Source organism: Lacerta agilis, chromosome 3, assembly GCF_009819535.1.
Source record: "Lacerta agilis isolate rLacAgi1 chromosome 3, rLacAgi1.pri, whole genome shotgun sequence".
In the NCBI taxonomy this organism is placed as follows: Eukaryota; Metazoa; Chordata; class Lepidosauria; order Squamata; family Lacertidae; genus Lacerta; species Lacerta agilis.
The window spans coordinates 39418348-39442588 of NC_046314.1; the positions used below are offsets into that span (position 1 = coordinate 39418348).

Below are 24241 nucleotides of genomic sequence, written 5' to 3' on the forward strand. Positions count from 1 at the left end.
TTTAAAGTAGAATGACCCTGATTTAAATATGTCCTAGGATAGCTCAGTCGGTAGTGCATGAGACTCTTAATCTCAGGGTTGTGGGTTCAAGTCCCACATTGGGCAAACAATTCCTGAATTGCAGGGTTGGCACAGATGATCCTTGTAGTCCCTTCCAACTCTATAATTCTATTACTTTATTCTTAAAAAAAAAATAATGTAGATCACAGATAGGGCCTGGTGGTTTAATTGTCTTGCTTGCAATCTCTTTGTCATTCCACCCCACCCCACCCCTTTGTGGGGGTGAGCAATGTGATGTTCATTGTGAACAAAGCACACGAAAATGGGAAGTTCAACCCACTGGAATAAAGGGGTGGAAATGTGATTGCAAGCCATGCAATGAACATTGCGTGTAGTAAGTTCCCAGTGATTGCTAAGAGGTATGAATCAGTTAGTGAGCTCATGGGTGTCCGGGGGAACAGTGTGAATCTCTCACCCAGCGTGAGGTGAGAGTGCAGTTCCCCAGAGGATTCTTGAGTTAGACGAGGGCAGAGAGGACCAGCAGCACAATGGGGTCAAGCCATTCTCAACACATGCTAGCACCACCTTCTGTTTAATTAAACTCTGTGATCACTTGAGATACCCTGATGCCTTTACACGAGGAATGGATGCGCTGTTTATCTCTGGAAATACAGGTAAAGCGAGCGGCATTTTAAGTTAGCTGATTGGTGTTCACGGCTGGTGAACAGAGCCCTTGGTGCTAATGTTGGCCTCTGTAAATGGGAGGGGTTTGTTCCGTGAGATTATGTGACATCGGAGCTGTCAGTTCTGGGGCATTAATTGACATCGTGTATCAGGTTAGGTTAATAATCTCCAGCTTGGTTCTGCTTGAGCAGGCCTGCATGCCGGCAGATAGAGATCAGTGATGAAAAACTAGCCTCCGAGGGAGGATGATCACACACGGTGCGGCCAACGACTTGGCCATTGTACCTCGAGACCTACAGGCATAGAATCTGTTAACCATTCTGTGTTGCCTCTGGAAAGCAGCAGTCTTCGGGAACTGTGGTGTCATTAGCCAGCCTCACTCCCCCAGGAATGCCTGCAGCAATCAAAGCTCTTCCACATGACAGACGAATGGATCATGCAAACCAAGAAAGGATATTACCAGAGTGGGGGACAAACCATAGGGATATGCCGGTACCTGTTTGTTTCAGCAAGATGTTCCAAGAGTCTAGGAAGAATTTCCCTCATACCAAGCAAGTTGGGAATTACCTAGTGGGCAAAATGATCAACAAAGGCTCCTTTGCCAAAGTGATGGAGGGCTTTCACATCCCCACTGGGGAGAAGGTAAATGGGGAGTGGCTAGAACAGAGTGAGGAACGTTTGCCACTAATCTCATGGTGCTGTATGCTGAAGAAGTTTAGGGCTTTGTTTACTCATCTGCAAGTGCAACCTGGTGCGTTATTTAGCTGAAGCAGCAATGCCCATAATAGTAATACATTTACCTGCTATCATGCTCTGGAATATTGCACCAGATCTTTCAAATATATATATATATGTTAATATTACTGTGTTAGATATGTTGTGTGCTGTGTATAATTAGATGTTTTTCCTAACTTTTATGAATCAGTTTTCCCATTGGTGATACCAATGAAACTTGTTTGATTCCTATTTGATTCTGAGCATCTGAAGTGTCTGTGCACCTACATTTTTGTAAATGTGCTAATGCATACACTGCTTATCTTTCCTGAGAAACTCAACATTCAAGTTATCTAACGAAAGTGTAGAATTTGGGAGGTGGCATATGTCTGTACATGCAGACATTCCACTGTGTGTTTCACAAGGAACACTTTTGCTAGGACAAATTATTAGATCATCATTGTATCATGATCTCATTTTAGCATATATTAACTGAAATAAAAAACTTATGAAGCCATTGACATTGAAAATTATGACTTATTGCATGCACACTACTAGCAGAAAAACTGCATCTTGATCCCATCAATGGTAAATAATATGTATATAAAATACAATTTTGTCTTTGACACTGTGCTGCTAAAGAAAAGTCGGTTGTCTGTATTATAAAAAAATATTGACAGCATTTTTGTTATTTAGGTAGCCATAAAAGTCATAGACAAGAAAAAAGCCAAGCAAGACTCCTATGTTTTAAAAAACATGAAGCGGGAACCTAGGATACACCAGATGATTAAACATCCCAATATTGTTCAGCTGTATGAAACATTGGAGACGGAAAATTCCTATTACATGGTGATGGAACTGTGCCTAGGGGGAGATCTCATGGACAGAATCTGCGAGATAAAGAAACTGGAAGAAAGGGAAGTCAAGAAATATACCAGGCAGATTATGTCTGCAGTGGAACATTTGCATCATCACGGGATTGTCCACAGGTACAGCAGATTTCCTTCCCTCAGATTTATATTTCAGGGGGCATGATAAAACTCAACTCTACTCGTTTCATGAAAGTATCTGCTGAAGTCTTCCATTCAAATTAGTGGGATTATTAAGTGCTTAACTTTGATCAATCATGTCATGTGTAAATACTTCAGAAAGATCAGATTATTTACCGGTACTCACAGAGAGCATCTGTGCAGCCTTAAGGCAGTGAAACAATTAGGGTGAAGTGAATGTCTCATGGGAAAGATGAAAGCATGGCACCTTGTCATTTAATTTGTTATTACATCCTTACTGTTGGAGAGAGAGAGAGAGAGAGAGAGAGAGAGAGAGAGAGAGAGAGAGAGAGAAACATTTGGATTTCCTGCTTCAGGTAATGAAATGTCTCAGGCTAGCTCAGTGTACACACACAGTGTTAAAGTAAACAAGTATGGTTTTGAGTGCAAACTGGGATTTATTAGGAGAATGGGCAAAAATGTCCATCATTTTGACAAGTGGGTTATTATATGTGGAGCACAGGGTCAGCGCCTCTGTTAGGCAGTGTGAGGTAGTTTACCTCAGGCAACTGATCTTGGCTGCCATGAAAGGGAAGCAAATTTCTGGTTGTTGTTGTTGTTGTTATCATTATTATTATTGCTGCTGCTGCTGTTACTTCTGCTACCACTAGCATAAACTTTTTGCCTCAGGTGCTAAACTGGAGTTGAGAGATAGAAGGGATTAGTTTGTTCAAGTCACTAGCAATTTATGGTTGGGGAGGGGTGTTTCTCCCCCGCCCCAACTCACCTTCCTGAAACTCCCTCTTTCTCTTCCCCCTGGAACATGAGCTTTGTAGTCTAATACTGGCCTCATAGAGAAAGCCATCATCAGTCCCTGTTAGGGCCTGGCATACCTGTGCCAGCCCAGGTACTGATCCCAGGCCTGCTTCCCACTGCCCCATAATATGTCACTCTGTGGTAATTTTTTCTTGGTGGGTGAGTTGGGGGGGGGGAGAGGCTTCAGGTTTCTAGACTTCAGTGCCAAGGTCCAGCATTAGCTGTATACTGTGCTAGAAAATATTATTATAAGGCAAGGAGTCTCTGGGGAGCTCTAGTGCAATTAAGTTATTACACTCAGAAAGGTTAGTTTAACATTATTTGCAGAGCAAAAATATTATGCGCTAAATCCAGATTTGCTCTGGGTTTCCACCAATTCTCCTCCTCTCCACACCCCCCCCCAGTGCCAACCTAGGGTTGCCATATTTCAAAAAGTGAAAATCCCAAAATTGTTGAGCCAAAAATGACACTGCCAACATGGGTTGCCATATGTCTGGAGTGTCCAAGGGAATTGCATGCTGAACTGACTAAAATCACCTCCCCACCATTCCTCTGGTAGGAAGTGCCCAGTCAATGGAATTTTACTCACAGAAACTCTGGATCCAATTCTGTATTTCAAGACAACACATTTACTTTCTCTCCTGCTTTGTTTAGAGATCTGAAGATTGAAAATTTTCTTCTGGATGAAAACAACAACATCAGAATCGTTGGTAGGTGTGCTGTATGGCAGACTTTCAAATCTCTTCTGCAGAGATTTTTTTTTTTGTTGCCTTGCACTTATACATAACAACTAGTGGCCAAATAAACAGCTATGGTGTCTGTGGGTTGTGAGATCTTACCTCTGATGGCCAGAGTGGGGAACCTAGTTCCCCAGCTGGGGGCTGGGAGTGGCCCCACAGGCCTCTCTGCCAGGACCTCAGAACTCTTCCCAGCCATGCTCACTCACTCCCCTGGCCACCCCCTTCTCTCCACAGACCACATCTTGCACAACTGCATTTGCCTAGCTGGAATGTGTTTTTGAACTGTGCTTCTTCCTTGCCTGGGTGGAGAGATATGGGTGGCTGTCACAGAAACCTCTGACTTATGCATGGCTGGAATATAGCTTACTATGCAAAGATATGAGTCACAGGTCTTGTTTCACCCACTCTTTTTTTTTTGGCCTCTAAACACATCCACCTTTGCTTCTGGCCCCACCCAATGCCACCACTGTCGTGTGGCCCCTGGAAAGCTTCCCACAAGGGTATGCAGGCTTCTGGATGAAAATAAAATCCTCCTGCTGCAGAGGATACTCAACGTGAGATAAATGTGTGCCCTGGGGACAGAATGACCTAGCCATGGAAGGACATCTCTCCCACCACCACAACAATACACTCCAGAAAGAATCCATAGTAAACAGATTAATTTGCTCAATATGCTTCCGAACATCTGAAAGTTTTCTGGACTCCAGGCTGGGCTTAGATCAGTCCCTGGCGCAAGGTAATGGCCTCATCACTGCACACCATGACGAGAAGCCAAAGGCCCTGGTGCGGCCTTCCCTTCCCCACCCCCTGTTTATACATTACTCATTTCCCCTGGTACCCAGGGAGGATTCTGCCACACTCTCTTTCTGCTTGTTTGAATTAATTGAGCAGACTAGGCTCATACCCAAAAAAACACATTTTATATTAACAAAAGTCTTTAAGCAAAAGTCCACCTCAGTCTATAGAAACTCCATAGGAGTTGGGTTAGACTTCATGTTTCACAAAAGTTGGACACCCTACAAAAATGAAACCAGTGACCAAGTGTTGTTACTGGGCAGCGCACACTGCTTAGCCCTATTCTTTCATGTTTCTATAAACAATCATTCCCCTCTTTTTCTCCTCACATGTTTTGAATGGTAAGACGCCGCCCAAGTTGACTTTTGAAGAGTCATCACTTGGAAAGGTACACACTTGCCACTGTCCTCATTACCCGCCACCCTCATATAGTGGATACTGGGCTGCTGCACCCTGGACTTTGTTCCAAGGTCCATCTCTAGTGACACCCAGGAGAAAGTGGGGAGTGATATAACATGAAAACAGGCTGCACCAATCTCATTTAGATTAGAATCATAGAATCATAGAGTTGGAAGAGACCACAAGGGCCATCCAGTCCAACCCCCTGCCAAGCAGGAAACACCATGTTGCTTGCTTTGGTTAACTGGTTGATCTAAACATTAAAGATATCCCCAAGATGTATGTTTGTGTGTGAAAATATACAATTTTCTATGTGTTTGTTTCTTCAGATTTTGGACTAAGCAACATCATGAAGTTTGAGGGCCTTTCTCAAGAACTGCTAAACACTCAATGTGGGAGTCCAGCCTATGCAGCCCCAGAACTCCTGGCTCATAAAAAATATGGACCCAAAGTCGATGTCTGGTCCATGTAAGTAGATTGGGAATATTTTATTGCTCCTACAGCACTTTAGCAGAGTTCTAGTCATGTGGTATTCCTGCCAGCAAATGATGGGCTTGTGATTTTGAACAATTCCCCTGGCAGCCCCTTCTTCCCCCACAAAAAGTATGCAAGAAATTTACATGCACATCCTATATTCAAACATGTACTTTAACTGGACCTGTAAGAAAAAGTATTCTGTACAGTGCCCTGGAATTTTATAATGAAGGGTGAGGTGTAGATACCTTAAATAAATAAGTAAACAAATTCAGATATTTATAAATCAAACTATTTCTTTTTACTTTCAGGTAGGTAGCCGTGTTGGTCTGATGCAGTCAAAATAAATAAATAAAAATTAAAAAAAAATGTCCAGTAGCACCTTAGAGACCAACTAAGTTTGTTCTGGGTATAAGCTTTCGTGTGCATTCACACTTCTTCAGATATTTCTTTTTATGTTGCTGATCGTATCTAGTCACATCCAGTCTCCAAGAATTAAATTTATCAATTATATCCCAGCAATGTTCAGGAGAATGGGGGCTTCAAAGATGATAATTTTAATTTTAAGTGTGTGTGAGAGAGAGACAGAAAAACTTAGTTGGAGCTTTAGACATCAGTATACTAAATGAAGTTAAATGCACCTCAAGAAGGGCAAGTGGGTTTCTTGATTTTTACAATGAGAGTAAAAATAAGAGTACTTTGACCTGTAGACTCACGTAGCATTAGATTTTTACACTGCGATCATTGTATATGTTAAATTACTTGGTGTTGGTGATATATGAAAGTGAGTGCCTTTAGAACTACCAAGACCTCTTTTCAACACCCTACCAGAATGTTGAATTCCTAAAGAATGGAAATTTTGAGGGTGAGAGAGGCGTTAGTATGCAAGATGTTAATAGGGAGCAACAATAAGTTGTGAGGTTGACTTGTGACTGGAAACAGACAAGACATGAAGCATGGGGATTTATTGACTGTGACATGCTGCAGCTCTTCCATCCCTCTGAAAGTGAGGGCATGAAAACTGGGATAAAACAGGTGTTCTGTAAATGCAGCTGATGGTGGATGAAAGCTAATCACATTACAGTCCTCCAAAGCGCCTTAAATCTGATGCTGCAGTTTTCTTTAGACTTGGAACCAAAGTTAAGTTAATGTAAAGAAATTAGGGAATTGTTTTTTCCCACTGCACCCCCTTGAGGGGCTCTCTGGATGGCCAGAGGCTCCTGTACAGCATGGGATGAGGTAAGACGGCTGGGGAAGGGAAGGGAACATATTCTACAATTGACAACTGGCATATTCCATTCCTGTTGTTGTTGTTGTTCAGTCGTGTCTGACTCTTCGTGACCCCATGGACCAGAGCACGCCAGGCACGCCTATCTTTCACTGCCTCCCGCAGTTTGGCCAAACTCATGCTAGTTGCTTCGAGAACACTGTCCAACCATCTCATCCTCTGTCGTCCCCTTCTCCTTGTGCCCTCCATCTTTCCCAACATCAGGGTCTTTTCTAGGGAGTCTTCTCTTCTCATGAGGTGACCAAAGTACTGGAGCCTCAACTTCAGGATCTGTCCCTCCAGTGAGCACTCAGGGCTGATTTCTTTAAGGATGGATAAGTTTGATCTTCTTGCAGTCCATGGGACTCTCAAGACTCATTCTAAGAGTCACCAAATGCACAGCTTACTTCTAAATAGTCATGTAGTATGTAATGGGGTGGAGGTGCACCTATTTTGCAGAAAAAAGAACAACAGTGTGGGAAAGGGCCCGGAGTAGATTCTTGTAGATGGCTTGCTTATTCTATCATGTATGGATGTGAGCAGAAACCATCAAGTATGGTTGACAGTAGCAACTTGGTTGACAAAGTATATAATGCTAACACACATAAATCTATCACTGTATTCCCAAGCATCACACATGCATTTTATAAAACTCTTCTTGCTCCACTGATGTGACTGTTACTATCTTTCTCCCTGGCAGAGGAGTTAGCATGTTTGCCATGCTAACCGGCACGTTGCCCTTCACTGTGGAACCATTTAATATCAAGCAGTTGCACCTCAAGATGGTGAACGGTGAAATGAATCCCATTCCTCCCGACATCTCCACTGGTAAACCATACCTGGCTTTGTATTATACACATGGAGTTTGATCCAGCCAAAGTAAGCACTTTTGAGTTCCTTTGACTTCAGGGTCAACCCAAGACATTTTGTTGCCAGAGGCAGAGCTGTGAATGCCACACACCCCCACCCCCTAGCCACAGATTAAGGGACATAGTACCCAAGGCCCACTAAGTTATTTTGGCACCTGAGCAGAAAAACTCATAAGCACAAATACTTTTCCCTGGTGGTCAAATTACAACCATAGTATAATATATTGCAGACATTTGTTGCCTTTTCAGGACACCCAAAATAATCTGCCTGAGCCACCTGACTAACTCTGACTAATGGTAGGACCAGCCCTGTTTGTCTTCCTTGGAAAAAATGTAGGTACATGCTTAACACTCCCGTTGAACTCTCTGAACTTAACTTTGGCTGGATTGTCCTCGTTCATAGAAAATGTGACACAAATGAGTTGTGATTTCATCTGCTATCAATCTTGTTAAGGAGTAACAACATCTATGAAGCACTTGTTTGTGATTTATTTTTAAATGAGTGGCTTTTTCTTTGCAAGCATCTTTGGATCTTCCCGGGGCATTTCCTGGGCACACTGCCCAGACATTGTTAATCCTCCCAGGTGACCCTGCCACACACCACAGCCAGCAGGCATTCATTGTCATTAAACAGTATTTGTAAATGCTCAGTCCACCAATGACAGCTGTCAAATGACAGTGACGCTTGGTCCAGCAAAGAGAACTATTGCGTGTGTTTCTCTGAGGATGGAGTCTATGCTAGCATCACTAGTGTCACAAGCACCACTTTGGATGCTACTCATGGCATCTTGCAAAATGAGCCACAGCTAAAACACCACCTTCCTGTACCATTTTGAACGGCCTGCCACTGCTTCATGGCTTTCCCATAATTTTAAATATATTAGCATATTTAAATTTTATGCTAATAAAGTTTTGCGTGAAAGAAAATGCTGATGCAGTTTCTCCTCCTTTTTGGCAATGTATTAATGACAATGATTATGAAATCATTGTGACTAGGTAGATGGAACAACTCAGAAACACCTTCTGCAATGAGAGGCAAGTTGTGCTAGTCACTACTGTATGTAACTTGATGAGAACAGGAAAGCCATTTATGCACAACTTCCATTCAAAATAGATTCGGGTTGTTTTTTGTTACAAAACCAAAGTTTTTTTTTTTAAAAAAAAATGTTTGTTGCTTTATTATGTTTCTGTAAATGCTAGAAGCCGCCCAGAGTGACTGGCGCAACCTAATCAGATGGGTGGGGTACAAATAATAAAATACTACTACTACTATGTTCACAGCAATCCTGCATGCATCTCAGTCTGGCTAACCCAACATGTAGTGAGGTCACCCATCTTGACTTTAAAACAGGGCAGTGACCTGCCAAGGCAGCTTTATGCTTCTGCTCCTCCTATACTTATTGAATCACTAAGCATCCGAGGACAAACAGAGTACCACTGTTATTGGAAGTGTTGTCTGCCACACTGCAACATTATACTGTAGTTGTCAGTTCTAGACAAGGCCAAACTTGGACAGCTCTATCCAAATTTAGGCTGGGAGTGGAATGTGCTTCCCCACCCCAGGGTTCTCGAAGTAATTTGCTGAAGGAAGACTTGAGGAAGATCTAAAATCCAGGCCTGAAGGCACTGGCAGAATTCACTGCTCTTTTGACCAGATGAAGGTCATGTTCATAATGTGTGTGCCAAACATAGTCAATCTAGAGGCTCCATACTGCCTGTCAACTGTGGAATTTTATTGTTCACCCTTCTATTTCCTTATGTGCCTGAAAGAAGATCTGATATTTCAACAAAGGTTGTCCTGGGATTCTCATTTGGTTAAACAGGCTGCAGAGCTCTTGATTCAAGCTTTGGAGTGCCTACAACAGCTTAGGTAAATTAGGTGGGTTGCAAAAGCACCCCATGATTCATTCTGGTTCTACTGTGGTGTCAGTGTTTAGAACTTCAAAGCTTACTATTTTAAGCATTAAAAATTAGGCCACTTACAACAGGTTCTAAAAGGAACTTAAGTATATATAAAATACAAATGGAAGTATAAAGCTTGTTGTGTAATGCATGAATTCATGAGTCTGAATGATGCTCACGGACCACTGATGGTCCACAGACCACACTTTGGGAACCCTTGAACCACACCTTTCTAGCAGTGACTCTCCGGGTTTTTAGGTAGGGAGTCTTTCACAGTCATATATGGAGATGCTGGGAATTGAACTTGGGACATTAAACACATGTTCATCAAATAGTTTACAAAATTAAATCCTCTGAGGGCATTCTCTGTTGGTGTGAACTTAGCAAGTACAAGGTCTAAGGCCAGGGAAAGACAAACTGTAATGCAGGCTATTGCTTTAGCTAACATTATTTTGTTGGAATTTCTGCCCAGGAGCTGTTCATTTCATGCACTCTTTACTTGAACCTGATCCAGCTAAGAGACCTGCTATTAAAGAGGCAATGAAAGACAAATGGCTGAATGACGGTAACATCAGGAAACCACTGAATCCATGTACATATAAAAATAGGTAATTCTTTTCAAATTTTGTCTTCTTTGTTCATTTTCGCCTTATGAATAGCATTTCCTAGGCTGAAGGCCAGTGCAATTAATTCTAGCCCTTCCTTTAAAACAAAACAAAACTGGATTGTTTTAATGGGGCACATATAAAGTCCAATCCAAGCCTCTTGAAGGCACTTTCTGGTTACTCTTAAAACTTTTAAAGTCTGACAGAATTTGAATAAATTGGTTCTGTCCTACTTTATTTCGAATAGCGTTCTTAGACAACATTATCCTACAGGAGAAATGCCCCACCCCTAAGTTTAGGACTGAAATGTGTGGTTTAAAAAAATAATTAATATACAGAACTTTTACTGACTGGGGCCATCAGCCATTTTTTGAGCTGTTCCACTTCAGATTGCTGGTGGGGACTGACAGTGGGCTACCTGCGTTTCAGAGAGACACTCTCCCAGCCCTTCCTGGCAATGCCAGGGATTGATCTTACCTTCTGCATGCAAAGCAGATGCTCTGCCACTGAGTTACACAGTTGTTCTCCATTAAAAAAAAATTACATTGAAGTAGTGTTACTGGCTGAACATGTAACTGAGTAGCAGTAATTATACAAGTGACATGATATGTACATTTACCCATAGGCCTCTACTGAGATCCAACCCATTACCATTGTTGCTCTACCGCAGCAATAAGATTGGGAAAATGGTGGGTGAGGCAGGGTTTAGGAGCTTATAGGCAGGTTGGGGAACTCAAGGGAGATTTGGAGGAGGTGTTCAGATAAATTTTGAAATTGGGATCAGGAAGGAAACAAGGGTTCTTTTGTTGTGGAGGGGAATAACTTTGTTGAGTGAGCTCAGTTCCAGATTGAGCCCAAGGGTTCCCTCCATCCCTGTTACCAAAGCATCTTGTTTTTCAGACTTCGCCCCGATGAGCTGAATCCTGTTGTTTTGAGTTACATGACAGAAACACTGGAGCTCAATCTTTCGGATGTTGTCAATGTCTTGATAAACAACAAGCCATCTTATATAATGGCAACATACTACTTGCTATTGAAGAAATTAATTAGATATCAGAAAGAACACGGGGCAATGAAGGTGAGGTGTGAATCAATGACTGGATTAGTGAATGCATGTTGCCTGCACTTTGCCTGCAGTTCTGAAAACATGGGGCCTGCATAGTTTCTTGAACTCTGGGGAAGCCAGTTCTCAGTGGATTTTTAGTCAATGTATTTCTAGCTAGCTGTAAGTCAGGTTATTAATTTCTAGATCTTCCTTCCCTGATTTAGATTTCTGCATCCCAAGAAGTGGGTTGGGGGTGGCAGAACCATTGGGGAGCTATGCTTGCAATGCACATTTGGTGGTCCTCTATCCCAGAGAGTAAATATGGCTGCATTTTATCATTCCTTTTCCTGGTGTTGAAGGGTTGGTGTTTGGGCAATGGTGAGAGCTAAGGATGCTGCAAGCCAAACATCTCTAATGGAGGGCGATGAAATATTGTGAATAATGCACCTGCCCAGCTTGGTCCTACATTGATGGAATGGGCAACATTTGGCAGGAGCAGAGGATGGATATTCTGGCTTGTTAATAGACATGGTCTCTCTGCAGTTTCTAAGGGAGTTGTCTGTCAGATGACAGAGGTGTGGGAGGGGAAATCTGAGTTGTCCTAGGGAACAATCATGGTTCTTAGACTGAATACTACTTAGAGCAGGAGTGGGAAACCAGCAGCCCACTTTTTGGACCAGCAGCCCAGATCAATAGAAATTTTGAAAATACTGCATGGTTTATAAATGATTTTTAGTATAAATAAATAAATAAACAAATAAATAAATACAAACAATAAATTCCCCATCCTCAAGAGCCAATTTTGACAGGTAGGTTGGACCACCCACCAGTCAGTCATCCAACATTATAATGATGTCAAGTGATCGAAAACTTAGTGCACAGCACTTCCCAGTCACCAAGCATAAGACTTGCAAATCCTCTTGTGCAGCGCTTTCTGAGCAAACGAAAAACAGCTGTTTGTCAGACACTTGGGAAATACTGCACAAGGGGCTTTGCAAGGCCTGTCCTTTGGTACTTGGGAAGTGCTGAGCACCAAGACAGCATACACGCCACACATTTAAAGCACATCATTTCTGCCAAAGAATCCTGGGGATTGTAGCTTACCCCCTCACAGAGTTAAAGTTCCCATGATTCTATGTAGAAAACAATGTTCTTTAAATGTATGGTGTGCACGTAGCGTATGTGTGTTCATTGGTATTTTTATTTTTATTTTGTTTAAAGCAAGTAGCTTTCCCACTTGGAAAGTAAAAAATTGCTTAAAATGACCTGGAGCAGATTAACTTGTGTTTGCTAGTAGCTAGAAAAGCTTTCTTGCTTGAAACAAAAGTTGTTTTTTGTGTATGTTATGCAAGCTTCTGCCTTGCCTTGGCAATTTACCTTGCTGTTATCATTTTTATTGGGTTGTGTTGGTGTTAGTTGTATGTTTTGGTGCTGGTTTTCAACATTTTAAGCTCTTCTGAGCTTTGCTTGTTGGAGTGAAATAATGAATAAAACAATAATATCTCAGTGTCAGGAAAGGTGTGAAGCAGATCACACTGGAAACCTCAAACATTTTAAGGATTTCTCATTGTTTCCTTTGAGAGGTTGCAAGGCCATATAGTACATGTTTAGTTTTAGCCCTGAGTTTTTAATGCACAGATTCAGGGCTTATTAAACAAATAAACAGGTGGGGGGACATCTTGGTACTTACTTAGAGCCAAATTACTTAAGGCATCTTTACGTTTCCCCTCACTGGTAACCATCACTCTTAAGAGGCTAGCAGCTCAGTCATAAACATCTTGCTCTGTGTAGACAGGAAGCCAAAATCTAACTTTAAAAGTGTAAATGGTTTGGAAACATTTGACCAAAAACAACATTTCTTAGAATACACATTAGAATGTCCAATGCAGGGTGAAAGCTTGTTTTGATAAGTTTGACTCATGAAGTTATGGCTCTGTGCAAATTTTCAGTATATTGCTTTGGCATACTTAATTATTTTGGAACCTTCCCGGAAAGTTCAGGTACCTCTAAAGTTCAGTTGGGGGCAAGGGTGGTTCCATTTCTCTTGGTCTGAAGCCCTGAAAAGCCACTGCCAATTGGTAGACAATACTGAGCTGGAAGGACCAATGGCCAAAACACAGTTTCCTGTCTTCATAAACTCAGCTCACAAGAGTAGTTCCAGAAACAGCTCTTGTCACAAAAGGAATAATGTGAGGAACTTTCCCTAAAGACTTCTGGGAATTGTAAGTTGCTCAGGGTACTCAGAATTGTAGCTCTGTTAGTTCCCATGATTCTTTGGGGAAAGTCTTGTGGTTTAAAGGTGCATGAAATATGCTTTAATTTATGGTTTGTGTGTAGCCTCTCCAATGATCTTAGACACTTTTCATTATTTTTACTGCCTAATGGTTACTACATATGCTCAGGTGGAGAGTGGTTCAAAAATTTGATGGGCCTTGTTAGGGTTTTAATTCTTGCTCATAGGAACTTTCAGGCATTTTGTAATGAAGCTGTTTCAAAGACTCACTTGATATTTGCCTGTTCTCCTGTATTCCAACACAACAAGGGGATCATGTAGTGACATATGAAATATGCCGGGGGAATTGCAGGGGGCAGGACTAGATGACCCTCGTGGTCCCTTCCAATGCGACAATACTATGATTTCTCTAGATGCGATTTTGCTCATGGACACATTGTAGGGTGGAGGTGGTTGCAGCTAGCACATATTTATTTCACACCAGGATGTACGGCATCATGGGTTTTGTAGTCTTAAGGCTAGATTAACATTTTGCATGCAAAGTTCATTCTGCAACTGTTACTGTAGGATTTCACGATATCAGTGCCATCACATTGGTTGATATAAACCCCGTTGCAGAGTTTAGCACAATTGCAGGTGATGATTTCACAAAAAGGGTGAAATGCTGTGAAAGTGATCACCAATATAACAATACCTAATTTTCATTCATGTGAAAGTGTAAACATGACAACCATAAAAACACCTTGGTAAAGATGAATGCAAGACAGATTTGTTGGAAACATAGCAGAAATCAGTATGACCACCTTAATTTTTGCAAGAGATATTGCAAATGCTAGTATTCTGTTGCCTTTAAATGTTGACAACAAGCCAGATATCACTTTTGCTTCATCCTCTTGACATTCTGCCATGCCTGGAGTGAGGTGCAGAAACAATGAACCCATTGATATTTGGACACTTGAAACAAATAATTTACAACAAAGTGCTATTGAATAAATAACTGAAAGCCTCAAATAAGCTAAATAACTTTCCGGCAAATTCCTATGCTGAAGTCATATTTTCCCCTCTAGATTGGATTTCATAAATGCTTTGCAAGCAGCTATGCATCCTATATAAAAAGGAGAACATTTTAAAAAAATCATTGGGATTTATTTTCTGACATGGATAACGGAGAAAGCCAGATACTTTCCCTAGCCTCCTATTTCGGTTGTAAAATAAAATGCAATATGAATTTAAACAAGGCGCATCTTAATGCTCCGATGGGGACAATATGGAGCAACTTAAGAATCCCTTGACCTGCATTTGAATAAGATAGGAAAAAAAACAGAAGTTCAAGGCTGAAATCTTCTACTATCCTCATTTTCTTTGTATCGCTACCCCAGCAGATCTGTTCCCTGTGGTCCTTTAACTAGTGCTTAGTGAGGACTTCATGAGTGCTTTCAACTCCATTTGTGCACTAACCAAAAAGTCAAAAGGTCTTCTCTTCATAAATTCTTCTGATATTAACTCTAAACAGGTCCCTTGTGAATTTCATCTGTCATTCCAAGTTGTACTTCTTTTACATTGCCATAAATACTTTCTCTCTCGCGTTGGCTTTTAGGCTCATCAAGAAAGCCATCTAGCTAACTTTATTTCCCCCATGACTTTTGTTTATCCAAGATATATGGACAACTCTTACAATAAATTCTCAGAATAGCAGCAAGTTCGCACATCTATTGTTCCTCACTCAGCGAATGCAAAATCTGATGATTAAGACTGAATGTGTGAAATGATCATCAGTGATAAAAAAAAAAACCCACAGGCAGAACTTTCATACAACTTCACATTGCTTTAGGCATAATGCAGTTCAGCAGAGGTCAGTGGCATTCACTGATCTTCAGCATTGAGATTGCTCTGTCATTAGGTAGAATTGGGCAACCATCTCAGACAGCAAATGCTGAGGGGCAAGGAGCAGTGGTGAGGTGCTGAAGGACAGAGATTTATGTTCCATGCAGCCTACTCCCCACAATTATTAAGGACCATGGTGTCCTACTGCCAGTGTCAAAGTAAGAGTCAACTGTCAGTCCAGTGGACTTAAAGGTAAAAGTAAAGGGACCCCTGACCATTAGGTCCAGTTGTGGGTGACTCTGGGGTTGCGCGCTCATCTCGCTCTATAGGCCAAGGGAGCCGGCATTTGTCCACAGACAACTTCCAGGTCATGTGGCCAGCATGACTAAGCCACTTCTGGTGAACCAGAGCAGAGCACGGAAACGCCGTTTACCTTCCTGCCAGAGCGGTACCTATTTATCTACTTGCACTTTGACGTGCTTTCGAACTGCTAGGTGGGCAGGAGCTGGGACCAAACAACGGGAGCTCACCCCACCGCGGGGCTTCAAACCGCCGACCTGCTGATCGGCAAGCCCTAGGCTCAGTGGTTTAGACCATAGCACCACCTGTGCTGAATTGGGTCATCCCACCATCTCCTTTGACTCAGACAGCAACATGTCTTGGAGTGGCTATTCTTGAATTGTTTTGGGGGCAGTGGAGGGGGAGAATGAAAAAGTTTCTTTTGCTGCATTTTATGTACTATTGCATCAAACCATTAACCATTTGCACATTATTATTTTTTAAAAAAATACAGAATCCATTCCTTCCTGATTGCATCTCCATAAGGCTGTATGCAGAAGCTGCTGAGTTAAGACCCTGGGGAATGGTGGGTTTTGGGGGAAGAGAAGGACCATTTGGTCTACGGTTTGAGCATATAATACCAATCCTGGCACAACTGAACTGGCTGCCAATTAGTTTTCAGGCCCAATTCAAAGTGCTGGTGTTGACCTATAAAGCCTTACATGGCTCGGGACCTCAATACCTTAAGGACCACCTCTCCCCATATGAACGGACTCAGACTTTGTGCTTGTCACCTGAGGCCCTTCTCTATGTCCCCACTCCCAGAGAGGTTCAAAGGGTGGCAACAAGAGAATGGACCTTTTCTGTGGTGGCTCCCCAATTGTGGAATGCTCTTCTTAGAGAGGTTCGCCTGGTGCCATCATTATATGTCTTTAGATGTCATTTTACTATTAGGCTGTCTCTCAGTATGCTTTTCACTATGCTTTTATTATGTTTTATCATTGATGTTTTGCAATGTGTTTCTCGTGTTGTACAGCTCCCTGAGATTTTTTGGTGAAGGACGGTATATAAATTGAAATAATAATAATAATAATAATAATAATAATAATAATAATAATGCCTATGGGCATTGCTGAGGAACAATACTGTACTGACATAATACAGCAGTCAGCTTCTGCATAAGTTTTTAAGAACTAGTAAAATAATTGTCCTAGAAACAATTAAAAAAACACCACACACACTATAAAATGCCTGTGTTTGGGGTTGGGGGTTAGGTGTTGCTCAACACCAGTGATGTCACAAGAACTAGCTAGTAGGTGCCTATGAAAGTGGTGTAAATACACTACGCAGAATAATACAGGTTCTAATAGATAGGCTAACTGAGTGGGGTGTGTGACATTTTATCGTTGCCACACAAAAATGCTGTTTGAGTATTGAGAGAATGTGATTTCCCACAGTAGACACGAGGAAAGAGATTTGATTCCCCACCCCCTCATCAACTAAGTCATAACTGTGCTTTGGTTGTCCAATAAAACTCTTTTCTGGAAAGACCCTAAAGGTTCGATTTATTAAAGTTTAACTTCTCACTTTCTAAAATCCTGACTGCAAACAGCTGGTCACAAAAGATCTAGTTTTAGGCATGATAGTAATTTTGTTTGGTGGGAAAACCTACTGGAAATTTAGCTTTTAAATCAGTGTTTTTCAACCTTTTTGGGGCAAAGGCACACTTATTTCATGAAAAAAATCACGAGGCACACCACCATTAGAAAATGTTAAATAATTTAACTCTGTGCCTATATTGACTATATATAAAGTAATTCTCTTGAATAGGAATCAAATAAACACAAAGAAAGTATTTTATAATTCTTGGACTTAAGAGCAGGGGTCCCCAAACTAAGACCCGGGGGTCGGATGTGGCCCAATCACCTTCTAAATGCTGCCCGCGGATGGTCCAGGAATCAGCGTGTTTTTACAGAATTGGAACCTGTCCTTTTATTTAAAATGCATCTCTGGGTTATTTGTGGGACATAGGAATTTGTTCATATTTTTTTCAAAATATAGTCCAGCCCCAAGTAAGGTCTGAGGGACTCTAGTCTTGTACCTGAGTGACTTTTTGTGACAAAGACATGAGTGGAGAAGCTCCTGAACATCCTGACATGATATAATTAACTGCCATGCCACACTTGAGAGCCCAGCCAATGTGGTGTTTCCCTTTTTTGTGATGATCTTGTGCTTTGGGAAGTTCAAAGAGGTTGAACCAGCAAGTGCAAAATAAATGCAAAAGGAAACCTACACATCCTAATTATTCATCATTTATTAGCAAAGTGCTCTCACCCAGCTGAAAGGAGCCAGGCTTGTTATTTCCTCCAAACAGCAAAAGAATTCTTAATTTATGTAGGTTGGAGATGACTACTCTTTGGGAAACATTTCCCTTGAGAGGTTATAGATGCGGTTTTGCATCCGATTTGGTACTCTATCTCTCCCCCCCCCCGGCCTCCACCTCGCGTGCGCCATTTCCAAGCCCCCACCCACGCCCACCGCCGGCTCCCTCCTCCTCATCTCTGGCCCGCTCTTTCCACCCCCCTCCCACTTCTAAGATGCGCGCACCTACATTGGCCTCGGAACCCCACTCGCGACAAGGGGCGCGCGGCGCGCAGCGCGCAGGACCCTTTCAGGGCCACGCCAACAGCCGAGGAGGGAGGGAACTCCGGCAGGCCGGAGGGCGCTGACGATTGGCCGGCGGGAGGGCGAAGGAGGGAGGGAGGCGCTTTTGAGGCGGCCGGCCCGGCTGCCGCGTCCAGGGCCGTGCAATGCAGTGCAGTGTAGCCTCGGCGCTGCTGGGGCAAGGCGGGCGTCTCTTTTCGGCTCTCTGTACAAACGCGCGGGCTGACCCTGATTGGCTGAAGGAAGGCAACAACAACGGCCAGGACGTTTTTCCCACGGCACACCAGGCAACATCTCGCGGCACACTAGTGTGCCGCGGAACAGTGGTTGAAAAACACTGTTTTAAATGACTACAGGCAACCGAAACCTTTTTTTCCACGATCAGGCTTGAGACATAAATTATTGGATAAGCATAAAACATGGCCTGTCCTTTTACACACTGTGATTTCTCCAAGCAACCTGTTTGCATTTTATGTGTTTTGTTGTAGAAAAGAGAGCCTAATGATTACAATTTGCCATCCAAAACTTTATAGTTAAGCCTTGCAGAAATAGTGTTCCTGCCAAAAGGCTTCCTGCCCAGGTGCTTAACCAATTAGCTCTTAAGAGGCCTGGCTATAAAAACGAGCCATGGCAAGTTTTCTGATGTACTGTATATAACATGACAGTTTGCAAAATCTAAGATGAAAATTTGTTTTCTTAACCAGGAGTGTGCAAAATCCTGAGAGACGCTTTGATTGCATTGGCTAAAATACTTATGTCATCTCTTATTCCCCACTGATGCAGTGTGGTTTGAGCAGTACAGTTGTTGTTGTTGTTTTTTTTAAAAAAAAACTTACCCAAATTGTTCAAGGACAGAAAGTCCTTGAAGATAACTGATATAACTGCATTTCTGCAGGTTTAGAAAATATTTGATAGGGACAGATTAACCCACAGGAGTTTCAGATTCCCAAAGTGTTTCAGATTCCAACCGACTAGGTCTTTTAATGTACTCTACTAAGGCTCAAAATTCATTCAAGCATTGGGAGAGCCAGTCAGCCTATAAATTTTACTTGTTTCAAATAAAGATTTCAATAGGATAGATTAACAAGAAAAACTTTTCCTGTAAAAACAGTGGCTGTCAAGGTTTAATATTGTACTATATTAGATTCAGTGTCCAACTCTCTATTAAGACATGTCAACATTATACATCAACAGTGCTATCTTTGGCCTTTTTACTCAGAAGATTTGTTTATGTATTTAGTTATAGGCTGTTTTTCTACACTGCCCTTCATCTACAAGGATCTGGCAGGTGGTGCACAAAAGTACATAAAATAGCAAATAAAATCAAAACATCAATTTAAAAAAACCATTCAACCAATTGCAAAAGTTCAGCCATTGTGGTTTAAAGAGGGGCCAAATCCAACATTCAGCCCTTACCCAAATGCCTACATGAAAAGGTGTGTCCCACAAGGTGTCATGGACTGGCTGGATGCAGAAGAGTGGTGGGAGGCCCCAGCTGGGGAACCCTTGAGGGAAGAAAGCTCAGAGCCAGGGGCTTGGTGGTGGGACATTGATGAGTGACCAGAGGGAGAAGAGGGAACAGAGTGGGAGGAGGAGGTGTCAGAAGCTGAAGAGGTAGCAGGGTTTCATGAGCAGGGGGAAACTGTGGCAGAGAATTGGACAGACTCAGAGGCAGGAGAGGAGGGGAGCCAGGAGACAGGCTGCTGAAGAATCCAAGGAGTCTCCTGCTCCTGCTGTGATCAGTTCCCCTCCCACCCGGTCTCCCAGAACACAGAGAGGAATGAATACGGCGGAGCAAAGACAGACAAGATGAATTTGTCTTAGATTGCTAAGGTAGGACCTGAGCAGGGAGGAGCCTCATTGGGGCTAGACCTACTGGGAAGTGTTGCTGCGATCACTAGACCCACACTGCTTTGGTTTCTTTGAATAACGAGTTAACTTCTCTGACACCGGGTGTTTTATTACTGACCTGCCCTGACTCCAGCTCCTGACACAAGGCATGTAGTTAAGTGGTAGAGGACATGTTTTGCATGCAGAAGATCCCAGATTCATTCCGTGGAACCTGCAGTTGTAAGTGGTGTGAAAAACGTGTGCCAAAGAACTGCTGCCAATCACAGTAGACAGTACTCTGCTCAGTGATCTACTGATCTGGCTCAGTATAAGACTGTTTCCTGTATTTGGGTCATGGCTCTACCAGCAGATACCAAGTGCAGCTGGAGAAAAAGAATTTCTCATAAAATCCCTTGTTTTTATACTGTTGGTTTTATTGTACATAGATTATTTATTGCAAAAAATGTGAACATCCTATTTCATAGTCTTTGCAGTCACAATACCAGTCTTCACAGATTTAGAGTCAGCCAGTTTAGCTCTGAAACTAAAGGGACTTAACTTGATCATGACTAGCTTTTCACATTGGACCCCTCTTCTTAGCCTACCCTAGTCTAGTAACAAAGTCTACATCCCACCTAGATACCTGAACTTACCACATTGCAGTTTCTTATCACTTCAGCTTTTCCATGTATGGTAGTATTACCAGTGTCTGATATGTCTACAGAAGGAAAGTACCTCAGAAAAGTTTGATGTTAAACTTCCTGGGACCCTAAGCCAAGATGCAGATGGTATGCCAGCTTCTCAAAAGACAGAACAGGTTACAACAGAAAACTTGAAAAGCTGTGAGAATAAAGTGTTTCCTTCTGTCCTGAACTCAGAAATGCCATATGCTATCCAGGAAGATGAAATTGCCATCACTCTGGAAAACCAAGGAATTTTACCAGAAGGTAATATGTGCTGCTTATCTTCATAATCTGGAATTCAGTTAACTGTACAAAGGCTGGGGTGAGTGGGACTTTAATTGAAATTAAGGTAACCAAGGGAGATAAGTTACATCAGGAGTAAGGGATTTCAGGTCCAGGGCCCGCCAGGCTTCTCTATGTGGCTCTCAGAATTCTCCCCAGGCCATACCCTTCAAGGACCCTGCTGCACACCCTGAACGTTTTTGCCTGGCTAGAATATTTCCTTGAACTCTGGTAATGCCTTGCTTGTTTGAATGGAAGATAGAGAGGGGAGTGTGTGTTTAGAAACTAGCCTCCAATAAAAAGGTAAAGTTTGCATTTGGTGCGCTACACACCTTCCCTTCTAGCCCCACACTGTACTGGCATGTGGCCCTCAGAAAGGAATGAGGCCCTCAAACTAAAATAAGATTTCTTACCCCTAAGTTACATGGTAGGCAGAACTGTTACTGCTGCTGTTGTAGGGGCACTCCATGCAAAAAAAAACCTGGGAATTTCAGGTAATGCCCTCCGTGAGCAAGTGGCTAGCTAAAGCATATCAGTGTGCGTTAATAGCAAAACTGATTCATTGTGTCGGGATGAAAGAAGGAAAACAAAGATGAAACAATTCCCCTCCCTTTTTCCAGCACTTTATTTAGAGGCACAAGAGAACCAATACAGGTTCTTGCAAGAGCATAGTGGTTTCTTTTGTCCCAAAAGCAAACAAAGGAATACGGTCACACATGTTTAAAGTGCCTTGCTGAATCAGAATGAAAGCACAGCATTCTGGCTCTAACAGTGGCCAGCCAGGTGCCTCTACAATCTCACAAGCAAGTAATAATAGAAATATCTATCTCCACTGTTCCCCATTTAATTAAAACTGGGATTTGTTTTATTGTTGAAAAAGTATGATATATCACAAAATACAGTATGGGTTTCTATCAGTTTGGTTTTATGCTTTCTAGATATTGTCTTTGAAAAGCAGACATGTAAAGCATATATGTTTTATCTATGTCATTCTAAGAATTTTTTTTCTTTTTGGGAAAATTTATTGTTTTTAACCTTAGCTTATATCAGAGCACCTTAGCTTATTGTTTTAAAGGGAAAGGATAGGCCAGTATGAGCTCCTGTAGGAGGAGTCCCTCTTTTAGCCTTTTGCCCCCTTGCCCACCTTTCACACTGTTCCAGAGTGTCCCCTTTGGAATACCAAGAGAAAGAGAAATCAGCAAACATTAGCTCCCTTCTTCCTGCAGTAGAAGTGTCCCATGAGTGGAGATACTCTCACATGAACCCTCGATTCAACTCATAGTCATTTCTCATCTACAATTAACCCTGATGCGTTGTGACTCATGGCCAGTCATGACATAAAATTTATATCTGGACACGATGAGCAGATGATATAACTGGGCCTCTCATGAAGTCTGGAAGGTGCATACATATACAATTCAGCACATGTCTTTTTAAATATTGGAAGTGGCAACTATGAAAGGTTTTAGCTCCCACTTTTATATATCTTAAAGGGACATACATTGCACCCTTAGTGCTTGTAAGAGGTGGGGTATTTCATTGCAAAACAAGTCAGAGTGTATTATTCTCTGCAAAATATAAAGTGCAAGTTTGTATTTACTAGCATTACTCAATGGTTTCATGTAGATGTTGAATGGCATGGGGGCAATATAGAGCTAAACAGTATTCCCTCAACACTTAGTGTACTCCTTATTTTTACCATTATTATTTTTTACCTTTTGTTATCATTTTGAAAGAGCAACTTCCAAAAATCTTATCATCATCATGTTGTTGTTGTTGTTGTTTAGTCATTTAATCGTGTCCAACTCTTTGTGACCCCATCACAAATTTGAAGTATAACACATAGTGATATCTCAACTCTTTACTGCAACTATAATTTCTACATAAACTGATTTCATATACTCTATATTCCATTTAGTTTCCAAGTTTGCAGACAGAGAATTGGTTCATTTTGAACCTCCTAAATCTCCAAACAAGTATTTTTCATGTGAGCCATTAAATCAGACACAACTGGACCCGCAGGAAAATATAGAAGATATTAAAGGTTTTTCAGAAGAGAGAAAATCATATTTATCTGAGAAGCCACCTTCTGCTTTAGGAAATAACCCAGCATATTCTATGAACCACCAGGCTCAGAGGTCCTTAATGTCATGTGCAAGTAGACTAACACCAAGGTCAGCAATTGAAAACAGACTGGTAGACCAAAGTCCTATGGTTTGTCCAGACACAAGAGTCAAAGATCTTCTGAAAGCAATGGATGAGAACCTTCCATCTCTACCATGGCAATACCAGGAAAAAGAAAGCTCAGCTCTCTTGATTATGGAATCACCACACCTCTCACCTTTACCGAGGCTGAGACAAGTTGCCCTGAGGGACCCCATCACTAAAAAGATTTCATTGATGGGACTATCACAGCAACAACCCAATGGCTCATCTCCATTTTTTGTCAACGGGTCAAGACCGCCAATTTTCCCCATGACCCCACAACATACTCTTATGGTAAGAAGCTTGAGGCAACCCAAAGAAAAGTCAAAAGACTTCTTCAACAGTGGTAAGGTTAAGAGGAACTTTGTACAACTCAAACACACACCTAAGGATGTGGACTTGAATCTTCCAGTATTATCTCCACCATATCAAACAAGGTCAGGGAAAAAACCTGAGATTTTAAGACTAGATTTTGCATAATGTTTGCAAGGCAATATACTAAATGAGTAGCAGTGATTGATTGATTGATTGATTGTTTGTGTGTGTGTGCACGCGCACACACAAAAAAGTGAAGAGACAAAGTGTTTGGCAAATAGCTAAGAAGATTGTGACAGCAGAAGGGAAATGGAGTGGGAGTAACTGGTAACACAGAGTACAGAACAAATGGGTCTAAGTTAGCTGTGCACATTATAACCAAAGAATAAAACTCCCCCCCCCCCACAAGACATAGAGTTGGATCTCATAACTTAAATCTCATTGATTTCAATGGAACAAAATGCAACTAACATCCACAAAGGAGGAAATGAATATTCATTAGCTGGCAGGTTTTTTTTGTTTCTATTCCTATTTTCACAGAACTCATTTGTGAATCCTGTGCCAAATAGTTAAATGTGGTTATTTCATTTTATTTTTAAAAAAATGTTTACACAACTGTAGGTACTT

General features: G+C 41.8%; 1 protein-coding gene across 1 annotated transcript; it reads left to right on the plus strand.

Annotated features, from left to right (window-relative positions):
• The first annotated feature begins 1074 nt into the window (after positions 1 to 1074).
• LOC117043557 (5'-AMP-activated protein kinase catalytic subunit alpha-2-like) lies at positions 1075 to 23812 on the plus strand. Its single transcript, XM_033143351.1, has 9 exons — positions 1075 to 1326; positions 2095 to 2387; positions 3858 to 3913; positions 5467 to 5605; positions 7579 to 7706; positions 10122 to 10257; positions 11155 to 11332; positions 20854 to 21076; positions 23013 to 23812. Exons 1-9 carry the CDS (start codon positions 1075 to 1077, stop codon positions 23777 to 23779), a joined length of 2172 nt encoding a protein of 723 aa, XP_032999242.1. The 3' UTR covers positions 23780 to 23812.
• Positions 23813 to 24241: the final 429 nt, after the last annotated feature.

Coding starts and splice junctions, on each gene's coding strand:
- LOC117043557 (XM_033143351.1), top strand. CDS start 1,075: ATGCCTGCAGCAATCAAAGCTCTTCCACATGACAGACGAATGGATCAT. Junction 1,327..2,094: donor ACATCCCCACTGGGGAGAAG/GTAAATGGGGAG, acceptor TTTGTTATTTAG/GTAGCCATAAAAGTCATAGA. Junction 21,077..23,012: donor CCAAGGAATTTTACCAGAAG/GTAATATGTGCT, acceptor TATTCCATTTAG/TTTCCAAGTTTGCAGACAGA.